Source organism: Anomaloglossus baeobatrachus, chromosome 3 (genome assembly GCF_048569485.1).
Source record: "Anomaloglossus baeobatrachus isolate aAnoBae1 chromosome 3, aAnoBae1.hap1, whole genome shotgun sequence".
In the NCBI taxonomy this organism is placed as follows: Eukaryota; Metazoa; Chordata; class Amphibia; order Anura; family Aromobatidae; genus Anomaloglossus; species Anomaloglossus baeobatrachus.
The window spans coordinates 29,118,983-29,132,681 of record NC_134355.1 but is presented as its reverse complement, the minus strand read 5'-3'; the positions used below and the strand labels follow the sequence as shown (position 1 = coordinate 29,132,681).

The 13,699-nt window shown below is 46.8% G+C and overlaps 1 protein-coding gene across 1 annotated transcript in view; it reads left to right on the top strand.

The window, feature by feature from the left end:
• Positions 1 to 13,699, top strand: part of LOC142294905 (calpain-8-like) — a 100,214-nt gene that overhangs the window by 67,311 nt on the left and 19,204 nt on the right. The window contains exons 11-13 of the mRNA XM_075337968.1: positions 4,175 to 4,386; positions 6,078 to 6,114; positions 13,020 to 13,070. Of these exons, the coding sequence (XP_075194083.1) occupies positions 4,175 to 4,386; positions 6,078 to 6,114; positions 13,020 to 13,070 (300 nt within the window). The remainder of the gene's footprint in view (positions 1 to 4,174; positions 4,387 to 6,077; positions 6,115 to 13,019; positions 13,071 to 13,699) is intronic.

Sequence of the window (13,699 nt, the reverse complement as noted above, 5' to 3'; positions counted from 1 at the left end):
GTACCAGCCACAAGTAAAAGGCAAGTTAAAACTGCAATACCGGTGTGGACTGTTTCCTTCTCGTCTCTGCATACATATTGACTGTCCCTTACCATTGCCCCCTTCACCATTCACTGCTGGGGCCTGTCCCTCCTTGTGGAGGGCCCAAAACACCTAAGCTGCACTACTCTATCAGCCCCAGCAGGACCCTGCAGCGGCGGCCCAAATAACCTGGCCGCACACCGCAAGTGGCGTAGTCGAGAACTCTTTTATTTTTATGTCCTTTTTATTTTTCACCCCTTTTTTTCGGACCGACCCCCAAGATCACAGAACCGGGCATCGGCTGCGACCACGACTGTTCCCCCTGCGCACCGAACGCCCGGGACCGAGTACCCCACAGCCCTGAAGCGACACACCCAGAGGCACCACAAGGGTACTACCATGTTTGGGTGCTCAGGACTCGTAACTAGTGATGAGTGAGCACTACCATGCTCAGGTGCTCAGTAATCATAACCAGTGATGAGCGGGCACTACCATGCTCAGGTGCTCAGTACTCGTAACTAGTGATGAGCGGGCTCTACCATGCTCAGGTGGTCGGTACTCGTAACTAGTGATGAGCGGGCACTACCATTTATTTATTTAGTGGACCATTTACAGTGTTCTGTGGACCAGAATTATGATGTATCCATAAAAAAGGAACGGCATATGTATGGTCCATGTGCCGTCCGTTTTTCCTCTTGCACCCATACACTGGCATTGGCTCATCCGATGTACGCTGGGAATCACAACAAGCTGTAATTTTTTCCTTAGTTCCATTACAGCTTGCAGATCTGACCTGATTCATTGACTAACATTGATTCGAGTGAAATACAATTTTTTCTCACATTTTATACGCCCATGTTGAGGGTTGTATACACATGGAGATTTTTTAAAAAAATGATGAGTTTTATAAGCGGAAACTGCATCAGGAAAACCTCCTTTTTAGGCTATGGGCACATGGGGTCTTCTAAACTCCGGTGAACCCAATGAGTCTTTCAACCACAAGACACATTAAGAAACTCTGGAGGTTTTGCTCCTGGAGCATCTTTTATGTTATTTTTTTTGGTCCCATGCTTTTTGACGTCTTTTTTTTACTGTTATTTTTTATTGAATTTTTTCCTTCAACTGCAGCTATAAGACTCCTCACTGGCAGCCAGATTGGTTTGTCAGTCTCCACAAGGAAAAAGCTTTCCCCTTAGACCCTACTATAGCTTCTTATACAGCTAGATCAGATCTCATACTTTGCAGTGACGAGGGGCAATCACCCTGAAACACCATGTCTGCAAATTGAAGTTATGATCTGGTATAAATCCTAAGTCATATGAAAAGCCTCATTAAACGGCCACTTTTGACTTTTAGCATTGCTATTTCCAGTAGGTGGCACTAGAGTTTGCCTCCTTCCTCCCTGAATAGACAATTTGAATATTTTCTAGAGGAGCATTGCAGCTATAAGACTCCTAACTGGCAGCCAGACTGGTTTGTCAGTCTCTGCAAGAAGAAAAGCTTTCCCCTTAGGGGTACTTTGCACGCTGCGACATCGCAAGCCGATTCTGCGATGTCTAGCGCGATAGTCCCCGCCCCCGTCGCAGCAGCGATATCTTGTGATTGCTGGCGTAGCGAACATTATTGCTACGGCAGCTTCACATGCACTAAGCTGCCACGCAACGTCGCTCTGGCCGGCGAACCGCCTCCTTCCTAAGGGGGCGGGTCGTGCGGCGTCACAGCGACGTCACACGGCAGGCGACCAATAGCAGTGGAGGGGCAAGATGAGCAGGATGTAAACATCCCGCCCACCTTTGTCCTTCCGCATTGCAGCCGGGACGCAGGTAGGAGATGTTCCTTGCTCCTGCGGCTTCATACACAGCGATGTATGCGGCCGCAGGAACAAGAAACAACATCGTACCTGTCGCTGCACCGGCATTATGGAAATGTCAGACCCCACACCGATGATACGATAACGACGCTTTTGCGCTCGTTAATCATATCAAAAAAGATCTGCACACTACGATATCGACTGCGATGCCGGATGTGTGTCACTTTCGATTTGACCCCACCGACATCGCACGTGCGATATCGTAGTGTGCAAAGCCCGCCTTAGACCCCACTATAGCTTTTCATATAGCCAGATCAGATCTCATACTTTGCACTGACAAGGGGCAATCCTCCAGAAGCACTGTGTCTGCAAATTGAGGTTCTGATCTGGTATAAACCCTTAGTCATATGAAAAGGCTCGTTAAATGGCTACTTTTGACTTGCTACTTCAAGTAGATAGCACTAGAATTCGTCTCCTTCCTCCCTGAAGAGACAATTTGAATTTCTTCAACTGAAAATTGATGAAACTGCTAGTGGTTTTTTTTTAAGCAAAAATTATGGAAAACGCTCCAAACAATATTCAGTCGTCTTCTGGGCATCTTTTGAGCTTTCCTACTGACTTGTATCATAAATTAGAGAACGTCTTCTGAATGGAAAATGACAGAAGAATGGATATGGAAGATGGACTAGTTAAGAAAAAGAAGACTATAGGGTATGATCCGATAACTAGTGATATTAGTAAAAAGGAGGTGCGTAACTGGTGCACAACATATTAACAAACCCTGAAAATATCAGTTGCTGTAGTCCCATGGCTAAAAAATGGTAAAGTAACAAGCAGAAATAGATGGGTTTTTTTGCTGGGGAAGATCCAAAGGAAGATTCCATGAAGCAGGAGTGATGGCGATGCAGTGTTATTGTCAACACGTTTCGAGGTCGTCCAAATTCTTCATCAAGAAGAAAGCACAAAACTCAGAGAAATGGATGTCACTTTTACAGCTTGGTGTTTTTAGTAACCTGACGTGGTTAAAAGACGTTAAAAAAACCTGAAGTATTGAACAGCGACTTGGGCTTGTTCTTACACAGAAATGCAGTCATTCTTTTGAATGTTTTTTTTATAGGTTTTTAAGGTGAAATCTGCCTAAAAAATACTTTTTTGTGTACATAGTCTTAGGGAATTTTTGGAGAAGTTTTTATTTTCCTGAAGTAGTTTTAAATCACATTTTTTTTCTGCCATCGATTATATGCACATGGATTTTTCTTATATAGTTTCCGGACAAAAAACAAATGAATGGAAACTTAAGTTCGTGAGGAGTTTTAAGATTTCCAGGAAGACTTGGAGAGTTTCTTTTTAGTTTCTGCTCCAAAAACTCCTCGAAAAAGTCTGTATGCACACAGCCATCAGATGTTTTTTTTTAAGCCTCTCAAATAATCAAAAAACCCATATGAACAAATGAAGTTCATATACAATTTAACAGGCTCTTTTCAAGCAGTTTTTGAGAAGGATTTTGGAGCAAATCTGCACCAAAAACTTTGTAACTCCTAAATTTAGCCAAAAGATGGAGAAGGGCGTATCTTATCTCTCGGTGCTTGGGACTATGCGCTCCCCCTGGCTGCGTCACACTGCCATGTGATCTCTGTCATGTGGTTCTGGGGCTCGGCTAGGGGTTGTCCACAGCCCCTCCCGGTGGGATGACGCGCTTCCTGGATTCCATGCTGTGGTTGTCCTAACGTGCACATGCGCCGCACATCATTAGGCTATTCAGCCACATATTTTGATTGGATGCCACTCATACGTAAGGACATTTAATGCCAATATGACGACACCCCCTGACGAAGGCCCTGTGCTGAAACACACGTCGGGAGCTGACGCCATCCTGGCAGAAAGAGCTGTCTACAGGTCAATCCATGTTATAGTTCTATTTATTTTGATGCATTGTTCATTTACTGTCTGAACTCTTGAGTGGATTTCTTACCTATACAGGCTTTTCTTAAGAATCACAATTACTTTTTGGCTACTTTATAAACTTGCTTGCGTTCTTTACCTGGTCAACATACACTTACCATCTGACTTGTTGCCTGTCTCCTGTGGATGTGGGCCATGTTGTGTGCTATCATTGTCCTTACACCTTATCTTCTATTTTAATAATTAAATAAAACTTTTTCTAACTAATTACTGTTTTGTGAGTTGGGTTTTCAGTGAGTTGGTTGTCTTTGACCAAAAACTCTGTGAATATAGTCGAGAATTATTGGTGCCACCAAGTTCAATTCAGCACAACCCTACTCATCTCTTCAAGTAGATACGACTTTTTGTTCCTGTATATTCACTATTTTGCCTCTTTAACAGGTTAACCCTTTGGATAAATTACCTTTGGAGAAAGAATTCTTTGCCAATAATACGTGTGCAGAGTCATTAACAACATTTTTACGCTACCGAGAGACGGCAAAACGATTTGAGCTTCTTCCGGGGAATTATGTCATTGTGGCAGCGACCAATAACCCAGAAGAAGAAGCTGATTTTTACCTCCGAGTCTTCACTGAGAAACCAGCCGGAGCACAGTGAGTACTGCATGCAGAAAACACTTCCATTACTTGCGAATGATGCCTGTGGATTACAATTATTTCACTTTACATCTCAAATAGAAATGTGACCTGGCATGATTTTAGCATGGCTCTGACTCTGCAGAGCCAATGCATGTGTTTTGTCTCCGAGTTAGATCCAAGGGGAGGGGCATGTTCTGTTATGTCTAGTTCCGGAGGTCACGCCACCATATTTTGGTGTTGTTACCTCCGAGACACTGTCATTAATAGTTCCTCCTCTGTGGCGTGCAACTTTTTCCTGTGAGTGTACTCAGATCAAGTCCCACTACCCAGTATCGTTCTGCCTGATCGTCGTCCCTCCTGCCTGGTCTGACCTCCCAGCCCTCCTGTCCAACTTGACCTCCCTGCTCACCTGAACCGGGTCTCGTTCCATGTCCTCACCTCCACTCCCTTTTATGTGTGTACCTGCTCTTACCGACCTCCGCACCTCCTGTCCGGTCTGTCTTCTCTGTTTTTTTGACCCTGGTCCCGTTTTGTTATTCGACCTCCACTCCCTCCAGTGTGCTTTCTTCTTCTCCCAGCCTCCGACTTTGGTTTTGTTCTTTGACTTTGGCTTGCAGATATGATATCGCGGCATAGACCTTGGCTGACTGACTATCCCTGTGCTTAGCGACCTCAAGTGGGCCTCTGTCTTCCGGCATTCAGGAGCTCTTCCTCTACCTGAGTCCCAGCGCCCCCTAGTGGTAGCTTTACATGACCATATTATAATAACTCACATGTAAGAGTCAGAGCTAGAGCCAAAGTTATGATGTCTCTTTTCCTTAGCTATGACTGTGTCACCCAGGGCTATGGGGTACTCGGTCCCGGGCAGCATATACAATAGGGGATGTCACTGTGGTGGCCGTTGCTCAGTCCCCTGCTATGGGTGCTTTTTATAAAGGGAGTATTTACAGGGGAGATAAGAGTTAATGTTCATGTGACACCACCTGGGGGTTGCGGTTATAATGGAAGAACTACCGCTGATGATGTGGGTACTCCCAGAGCTGGTGGTAGTGGCAGCTGTGGTGGTAGGCCCTCCGCAGGTAGGGCTAAGCCTGGGAGATGTATCGTGCAGTAATAAGGGAGGCCAGTCCGTAGATGATATTAAACAGTCCTCCTACATGCCCCCGGGTCACCGTTACACAGACCCAGCTAGAGGCACGTTTGCTCTCTTCACTACATTTATGCAGACTCCCATGTCCACTCCCACCAGGCTGTCTAGTTCCTGGTCAGGCTCTGCCCACTGGGTGGTCCTCCCCTTATTTCACTAGCAGTGATCCCTGGTGTGGTGAGGGAACTAGAATTTTAGGTGTGTGTTGCTGTTGCTGGCACTGGTGTTACAGGACCGAGGGGGTAGGTCCTGCATCCCTGGGAGGATGCAGTTCCCTGTAGTGCCCTCAGTGGCTCAGGGGTGCTACATGACTTTTTTGCTATAAGTGGAAATCGGACGTGCAGCCATATTATTTGTCATCATTGTATTGTATTCTCAGGAAATGTATGGGTATACGACGTTATTGTCAATTTCTTAGACACTAATTCAGAAGTGATAACTAACATGGTCGCCCATCCTTTTGCCCTAGTAACTTCTTTATTAGGAGTTAAGCAACATGGTCACATTTGCTTCTTATGACTGATTCTCACCGTCTGCTCTTACTTTTCCTTTTTCCTAGGGAACCAGGGAACAGCATGCCACCGGATGTATTTCAGGTAAAACTATTTCTGGTCTGGGCCTAATACATCAAACTGTGTTATAGCAAGCAGTGACCTTGCCGCCCAGAGGGGTTATGTGAGAGGAAATAGGAGATATTATATGTCTGTAGAGAAATGGAGGACGTCTTTGTGACATCAGCAGGGGAGTATTTGAGGGTACCGTCCGCCAGACTGAATACACTCTGGTATAACAATTTCGCCATCATACTTATAACACCATGGAGGCCATAAATGGAGACCCCCTATGGCAAAAGCCTACTCCAAATAGCATGCATAATAGGAGGACAAAGGAGATTGGGCAACAACGTGCACATAAAAAATTCAATTTTATTAGATAAAATCATGTGAAAAACAACTAGTACAAAAGACATATAGTAAGACAAGTCGTACCAGGATGAGGAACAATGGAAAAAAGTGGTAAAAATTAGGTGGGCAATTCAATGCCACACAGCCTGCCCATATACTGTACAGGAGTAAAAAGGCGTCACATTCCACAATTATATGGCGTGGTGATATAGCAATAGAGTGACAGCCTAATGGAGAAAAACAATAGCAGGCATAAAGTGGCGTGCTAAATATATAGAGTCTTAAGTGTACAAGACTAATATTAAATTATATTGTCTCCATATAGGCACATCATAAAAACAATAACACCGCGTCACAGGGGCACTCAGGCAAGGACAAAAGGGAAATGCTATCCCAGTATAGGTATGCGCTGATGGATATGTCCCAGCATGAGTGACCCGGCTGTCAAAATAACACAGGGAGCGTGAATAATACCTGAGGTGTAGCGGGGCAGGCTGTGGGGGCAGAGAGCCTCCTTGACAGCTGTTTCGCCTATGGCTTTATCGAAAGGAGGTGTAGATACTACATGTTGCACCATTTTTATTTAGGAACCAACAGGTGTGTGTGATCAAACTGACTGCGACGTGTGTACTGCGCGAGCGCCGGCGCCGGAGTACGGAGGGCGGCAGGGAACAAGGAGCCCGCTGTGTAAGGCGCACGCGCGGGACCACAGGACGCGTCGCTATGGTACCCGGGCGCGCGCACCAGCCAGGCTCGCTCCCCACCGTCGCCCGCAGTCAGCGCGCCGAGGGACGCGCAACACCGCAGCCAGGTGATCACAGAAGGAGTACAATGGCGGTCGGACACTGTGTAAGTATACAGTGCATTAGATGAAACCAGAATAGCATATATTAAGACCACCAGTGACGTAATGAGATCAATATCAAAATAGCAGGGTAATCTTGTCCAAAAGGAGGAGACGTGAAAGGGACCTAAAAAGAGAAAAACAGACATAAAACGAAAAAAGTAAATATCAGATAAAAACAACACATTAAAATAAGGGAGCCCACATGATACCACTTATTCCATATAGCATGTGCCACACACATATTGTGAGGCACAAATGACCCGAAAATAATATCCTAAGACAGTGGAGTATAAACCTCCACTTCACAGGCAATCAATTAGGAATTACAGGGATAGAAGCAAGGGAACGGAAGACATCACAAAAATGGAGCATAGCTCACCACTTCATTTAAACCAAAGGGCACGAGGGTGTTCAGAGAGACAATCCACCTCGACTCCCGCTGGGCGAGGATCTTGCGTAGATTGCCGCCCCGAACACCCCCGTGAATAACATCAATGCCCCTAAACTGCAGAGATTTCGGGCTGCAATTATGAACAGTTCTAAAGTGGCGAGGCAATGTTTTCAGCAGAGTAATGTCCTCCACTGAGGCCGCCGCAAGGATGTCTCTCACGTGCTCCCTGACCCTAATGCGGAACTCACGGGAGGTGAGTCCGACATAGATCAGGGAGCACGAGCATGTGGCATAATAAACCACATGTGTGGTGCCACATGTAATGTAATCCTTGATGGAAAACACCTTTTTACCATCCGAAGAGGAGAACGTAGGTGCCCTGACGATATTACCACATGCGGCACAATGACCGCATGGAAAGCAGCCACGGAGAGGACCCCTGGACCCAAAAGGATTTTGTCTGGGGGGAACATAATGGCTCCTGACGAGAAGATCCCCCAGGTTCTTCGCCCGTCTAGCCGTCATGAGGGGTCTCCTAGGAAGCACACCGGCCAAAGTAGGCTCGGTGAACAACACCGGCCAGTGCCTCTCAAGGATTCCCCTCATCGTGTCCCATTCATGATTAAATGTCCCAATAAACCGGATCTCACTGCTCATGGTTGGCCGACGTTGTTTGTATTGGAGAAGATGTTCTCTGGGGGTATTTTTTGCACGCAAATAGCCTTTTTTAATACATCTATTGCTATACCCCCTCGCTCTAAACCTGCACCGGAGATCGGACGACTGGGTTTCAAAGGTGGAAGAGGTGGAGCAAATCCGCTTCATCCTCAAGAACTGTCCGGTCGGGATGGCGCGTATGGTTGACATGGTATGACCCGAGGATGCGTGTAGGAGGGCATTCACCGACGTGTCCTTACGGAAGACGTCGGTTTGAATGCCCCCCAACGCATCCACATAAATATTGATATCCAAAAAATCCAGCTGTGTTTTGCTGGATCTATATGTCAATTTGATGTTAAAGGAATTGGAATTGAGGTCATCCATGAACTGGCTGAGCTGCCCGGCAGTGCCCTGCCAAACAATAAAAATATCATCAATGTAGCGGAGCCAGCACTGCACATGGGAGCCCCCCACAGCGCCACCATCCCCAAACACCAACCTCTCCCAGAAACCCAGAAAGAGGTTGGCGAAGGCGGGCGCGCAGGAAGCCCCCATCGCAGTGCCGCGCCGCTGCAGATAAAAAAGATCTTTAAAAACAAAAAAATTATGTGTCAGGGCAAAGTCGAGCAGCTCTAAAACCAGAGCAGCCATGGCGCCATCGAGACCGGAGGTTGAGAGGTAGAAGCGGACCGCCTCCAGACCGTCCGCATGTCCGATGCAGGTGTAGAGCGACTCCACGTCGGCACAAACCATGAGCATATCCGAATCCATAAAGATGCCATCAAGGCGCCTCAGGACGTCCGTGGTGTCCTTGACATAGGAGGGTAAGTTTTCAACTAAAGGTTTCAAATAAAAATCAACAAATTTACAAATTGGTTCACATAACCCTCCTATGCCGGACACAATCGGACGTCCCGGGGGGTTGAGGGCATCTTTATGGATTTTGGGTAACAAATAAAATGTAGGGACACGTGGACAGCTAGTGAGCAAACCCTGGAGCATCTTCTCGTCAATGATGCCTTTTTGGTGAGCCTGTGTCAAAATTTTCTTTAAAAGGAGGGAAAAAGAAGTGGTGGGATTATAACTCAAACGTTCATAAGTTGTCTTATCCCTCAATTGCCTATATGCCTCTCTTTCATATTTATCAACTGGCCAGACCACTATGTTCCCCCCCTTGTCTGCCCCCTTGATAACAATGTCATCATAACTCTGTAGAGAGGTGACCGCCGACCTCTGCCGATAAGTCAAATTATCATACCTACGTTTTGTAGAGATTTTCTTGAGGTCCGCGGTCACCAATCTGAGGAAAATGTCTATGGCCGGGCAGAGAGACATGGGGGGGAAGCGCGTGGATCTGGGCCGTAAAAAATCAGGAGACCCACCTGGGTTGGAGTTTTGTTCCTCAAGTAGATCCTGTAGATCCTGAAGGGCGCCCCTCTCGGTCTCGTCCAAATCATTCTGTAGTTGTCCCCGTGAATATAACTTTTTCAGAAGTAATTTCCGGGCAAATAAATTCGTGTCCTTTAGCGCTAAAAAAAGATCAAAAGAATTGGTAGGACAAAAATTAAGTCCCCTGGAAAGCACATCAAGCTCATCGTAAGACAGGACATGTGTTGATAAATTAATTACCTGCAATGTACCCTTATTGTTGCTTCCCCCGAGTGGTTTGGAAAGAACGTCAGATGTCTTTTGGCGACTTCGGGTCCTGGCACCAATTGGATTTGCAAGGTTGCGTGTCCTGTCAGATGAGCCCGATGGTGCCTCCTCCAGGGATGACTCTGAGAAGAGTGAAGTTGAACGAGAACTAGAGGGGGGCCCTTGTCTTGAGAATTTTCGACCTCGGTTAAACCGATGGCTCCACCTGTAGGCTGTCCCCGAGGAGTAGTCCTGGGCGTCACGTTGGAACTTTTTTGATTTTAGGTCACAAACTTCTTTTTCCCACTTTTGGGCATCACCGGCAATTTCTTGGTTGAATTTATCAAAGGCATCAGCCAAGCATAAACTCTGAATGGTCCTTTCCAGAGCCTCCAATTCAGATTCAAGAGCCTCCAATGCCGTACTGTTGTGTTTGGACAGGAGGTCCATGCATTTAAGGGAGCATGATTGCAAATTGGTCTCCCACTCATTCTTAAATGTATCCTCAACCATGGGGAAGGAAGGGAATACCTGTATCCGGAGTCCCCGGGGTACCCAGGAATTCTCCGTATATTTTGTCAAAAAGGCACGGTTCCACCATAGGCGGATCCTCCTCCTATACAACTCCCTGTATCTCTGCATGGAAAGTTGTAAGGATTCATTTTGCATATTAATCGGGTCACTAGTAACATTAAAACTTGTAGTCCCACATTCCTGGAAGACTTTGTCCACTTGAGTGCGCCACGCTTGGTCGCGTGAGCGGAAATTCATTTTAATTGGCTTAAAGGCTGTGAAAAACACAGAGAGACAAATTAGGTATAACAATTTCGCCATCATACTTATAACACCATGGAGGCCATAAATGGAGACCCCCTATGGCAAAAGCCTACTCCAAATAGCATGCATAATAGGAGGACAAAGGAGATTGGGCAACAACGTGCACATAAAAAATTCAATTTTATTAGATAAAATCATGTGAAAAACAACTAGTACAAAAGACATATAGTAAGACAAGTCTTTTTTATCTGCAGCGGCGCGGCACTGCGATGGGGGCTTCCTGCGCGCCCGCCTTCGCCAACCTCTTTCTGGGTTTCTGGGAGAGGTTGGTGTTTGGGGATGGTGGCGCTGTGGGGGGCTCCCATGTGCAGTGCTGGCTCCGCTACATTGATGATATTTTTATTGTTTGGCAGGGCACTGCCGGGCAGCTCAGCCAGTTCATGGATGACCTCAATTCCAATTCCTTTAACATCAAATTGACATATAGATCCAGCAAAACACAGCTGGATTTTTTGGATATCAATATTTATGTGGATGCGTTGGGGGGCATTCAAACCGACGTCTTCCGTAAGGACACGTCGGTGAATGCCCTCCTACACGCATCCTCGGGTCATACCATGTCAACCATACGCGCCATCCCGACCGGACAGTTCTTGAGGATGAAGCGGATTTGCTCCACCTCTTCCACCTTTGAAACCCAGTCGTCCGATCTCCGGTGCAGGTTTAGAGCGAGGGGGTATAGCAATAGATGTATTAAAAAAGGCTATTTGCGTGCAAAAAATACCCCCAGAGAACATCTTCTCCAATACAAACAACGTCGGCCAACCATGAGCAGTGAGATCCGGTTTATTGGGACATTTAATCATGAATGGGACACGATGAGGGGAATCCTTGAGAGGCACTGGCCGGTGTTGTTCACCGAGCCTACTTTGGCCGGTGTGCTTCCTAGGAGACCCCTCATGACGGCTAGACGGGCGAAGAACCTGGGGGATCTTCTCGTCAGGAGCCATTATGTTCCCCCCAGACAAAATCCTTTTGGGTCCAGGGGTCCTCTCCGTGGCTGCTTTCCATGCGGTCATTGTGCCGCATGTGGTAATATCGTCAGGGCACCTACGTTCTCCTCTTCGGATGGTAAAAAGGTGTTTTCCATCAAGGATTACATTACATGTGGCACCACACATGTGGTTTATTATGCCACATGCTCGTGCTCCCTGATCTATGTCGGACTCACCTCCCGTGAGTTCCGCATTAGGGTCAGGGAGCACGTGAGAGACATCCTTGCGGCGGCCTCAGTGGAGGACATTACTCTGCTGAAAACATTGCCTCGCCACTTTAGAACTGTTCATAATTGCAGCCCGAAATCTCTGCAGTTTAGGGGCATTGATGTTATTCACGGGGGTGTTCGGGGCGGCAATCTACGCAAGATCCTCGCCCAGCGGGAGTCGAGGTGGATTGTCTCTCTGAACACCCTCGTGCCCTTTGGTTTAAATGAAGTGGTGAGCTATGCTCCATTTTTGTGATGTCTTCCGTTCCCTTGCTTCTATCCCTGTAATTCCTAATTGATTGCCTGTGAAGTGGAGGTTTATACTCCACTGTCTTAGGATATTATTTTCGGGTCATTTGTGCCTCACAATATGTGTGTGGCACATGCTATATGGAATAAGTGGTATCATGTGGGCTCCCTTATTTTAATGTGTTGTTTTTATCTGATATTTACTTTTTTCGTTTTATGTCTGTTTTTCTCTTTTTAGGTCCCTTTCACGTCTCCTCCTTTTGGACAAGATTACCCTGCTATTTTGATATTGATCTCATTACGTCACTGGTGGTCTTAATATATGCTATTCTGGTTTCATCTAATGCACTGTATACTTACACAGTGTCCGACCGCCATTGTACTCCTTCTGTGATCACCTGGCTGTGGTGTTGCGCGTCCCTCGGCGCGCTGACTGCGGGCGACGGTGGGGAGCGAGCCTGGCTGGTGCGCGCGCCCGGGTACCATAGCGACGCGTCCTGTGGTCCCGCGCGTGCGCCTTACACAGCGGGCTCCTTGTTCCCTGCCGCCCTCCGTACTCCGGCGCCGGCGCACGCGCAGTACACACGTCGCAGTCAGTTTGATCACACACACCTGTTGGTTCCTAAAAAAAAATGGTGCAACATGTAGTATCTACACCTCCTTTCGATAAAGCCATAGGCGAAACAGCTGTCATGAATACACTCTGGACAGTATCACAGAATAAGATGGCGCTAAACACATTTTGCGAAATTAACAATCTTTCTCATTTCCAGCCTGGCATCACTCCAGAGAAGGATTCAGAATTTGACATTGTGAAAGATGAGGTATCTACCTATCTATCTAACTATCTGATGGAAGGAAGGTCTATCACCCCACTGCTGGTCCTCGTTGTAGACGAAATAGTAACACACGCAACACCAGAATTCACTTGGCAACCAAACTTGTTCAGTTTATTCCTCACACCATTATGACAAACATGGCCTCCCACTTCTGATTCTACTGTTTCTGGGGTACTCTTTCTCAACCTGTCCCCCGCTATCTTGGATCTCGCCCTCATGCTGCCAAGTCTGTGTCTCCATCTTCATCTTCCTTACACCTTTGTCCACTTCTGGACCCCCACGGATCTCTAGTTGCATGACTCTCTAAGTCCACCAGGGTCAGCTGTGGGCTCCAAACCTCTTGAGGTTACCTCAGGGATTCCTGACTTGCCCTGATACCGTGGCTACGTCTTCTCTTACTCAAACCCTATCCAGAACTGGCACTGCATCAGATGAGGCCTGCACTACTAGCCAACCCTCTTACCACTTGTCACTCTTCCTCTACCTTGGCTGCACCCTGTCCTATCTGATATTTAATCTACCGCTGCTCCAGCTCGCCCTCTTGGTGATGTCTGCGGGTAAACTGCCCAGACTCTGCTACATCAGGAACCTACACTCCGCTATATAAATTAAAA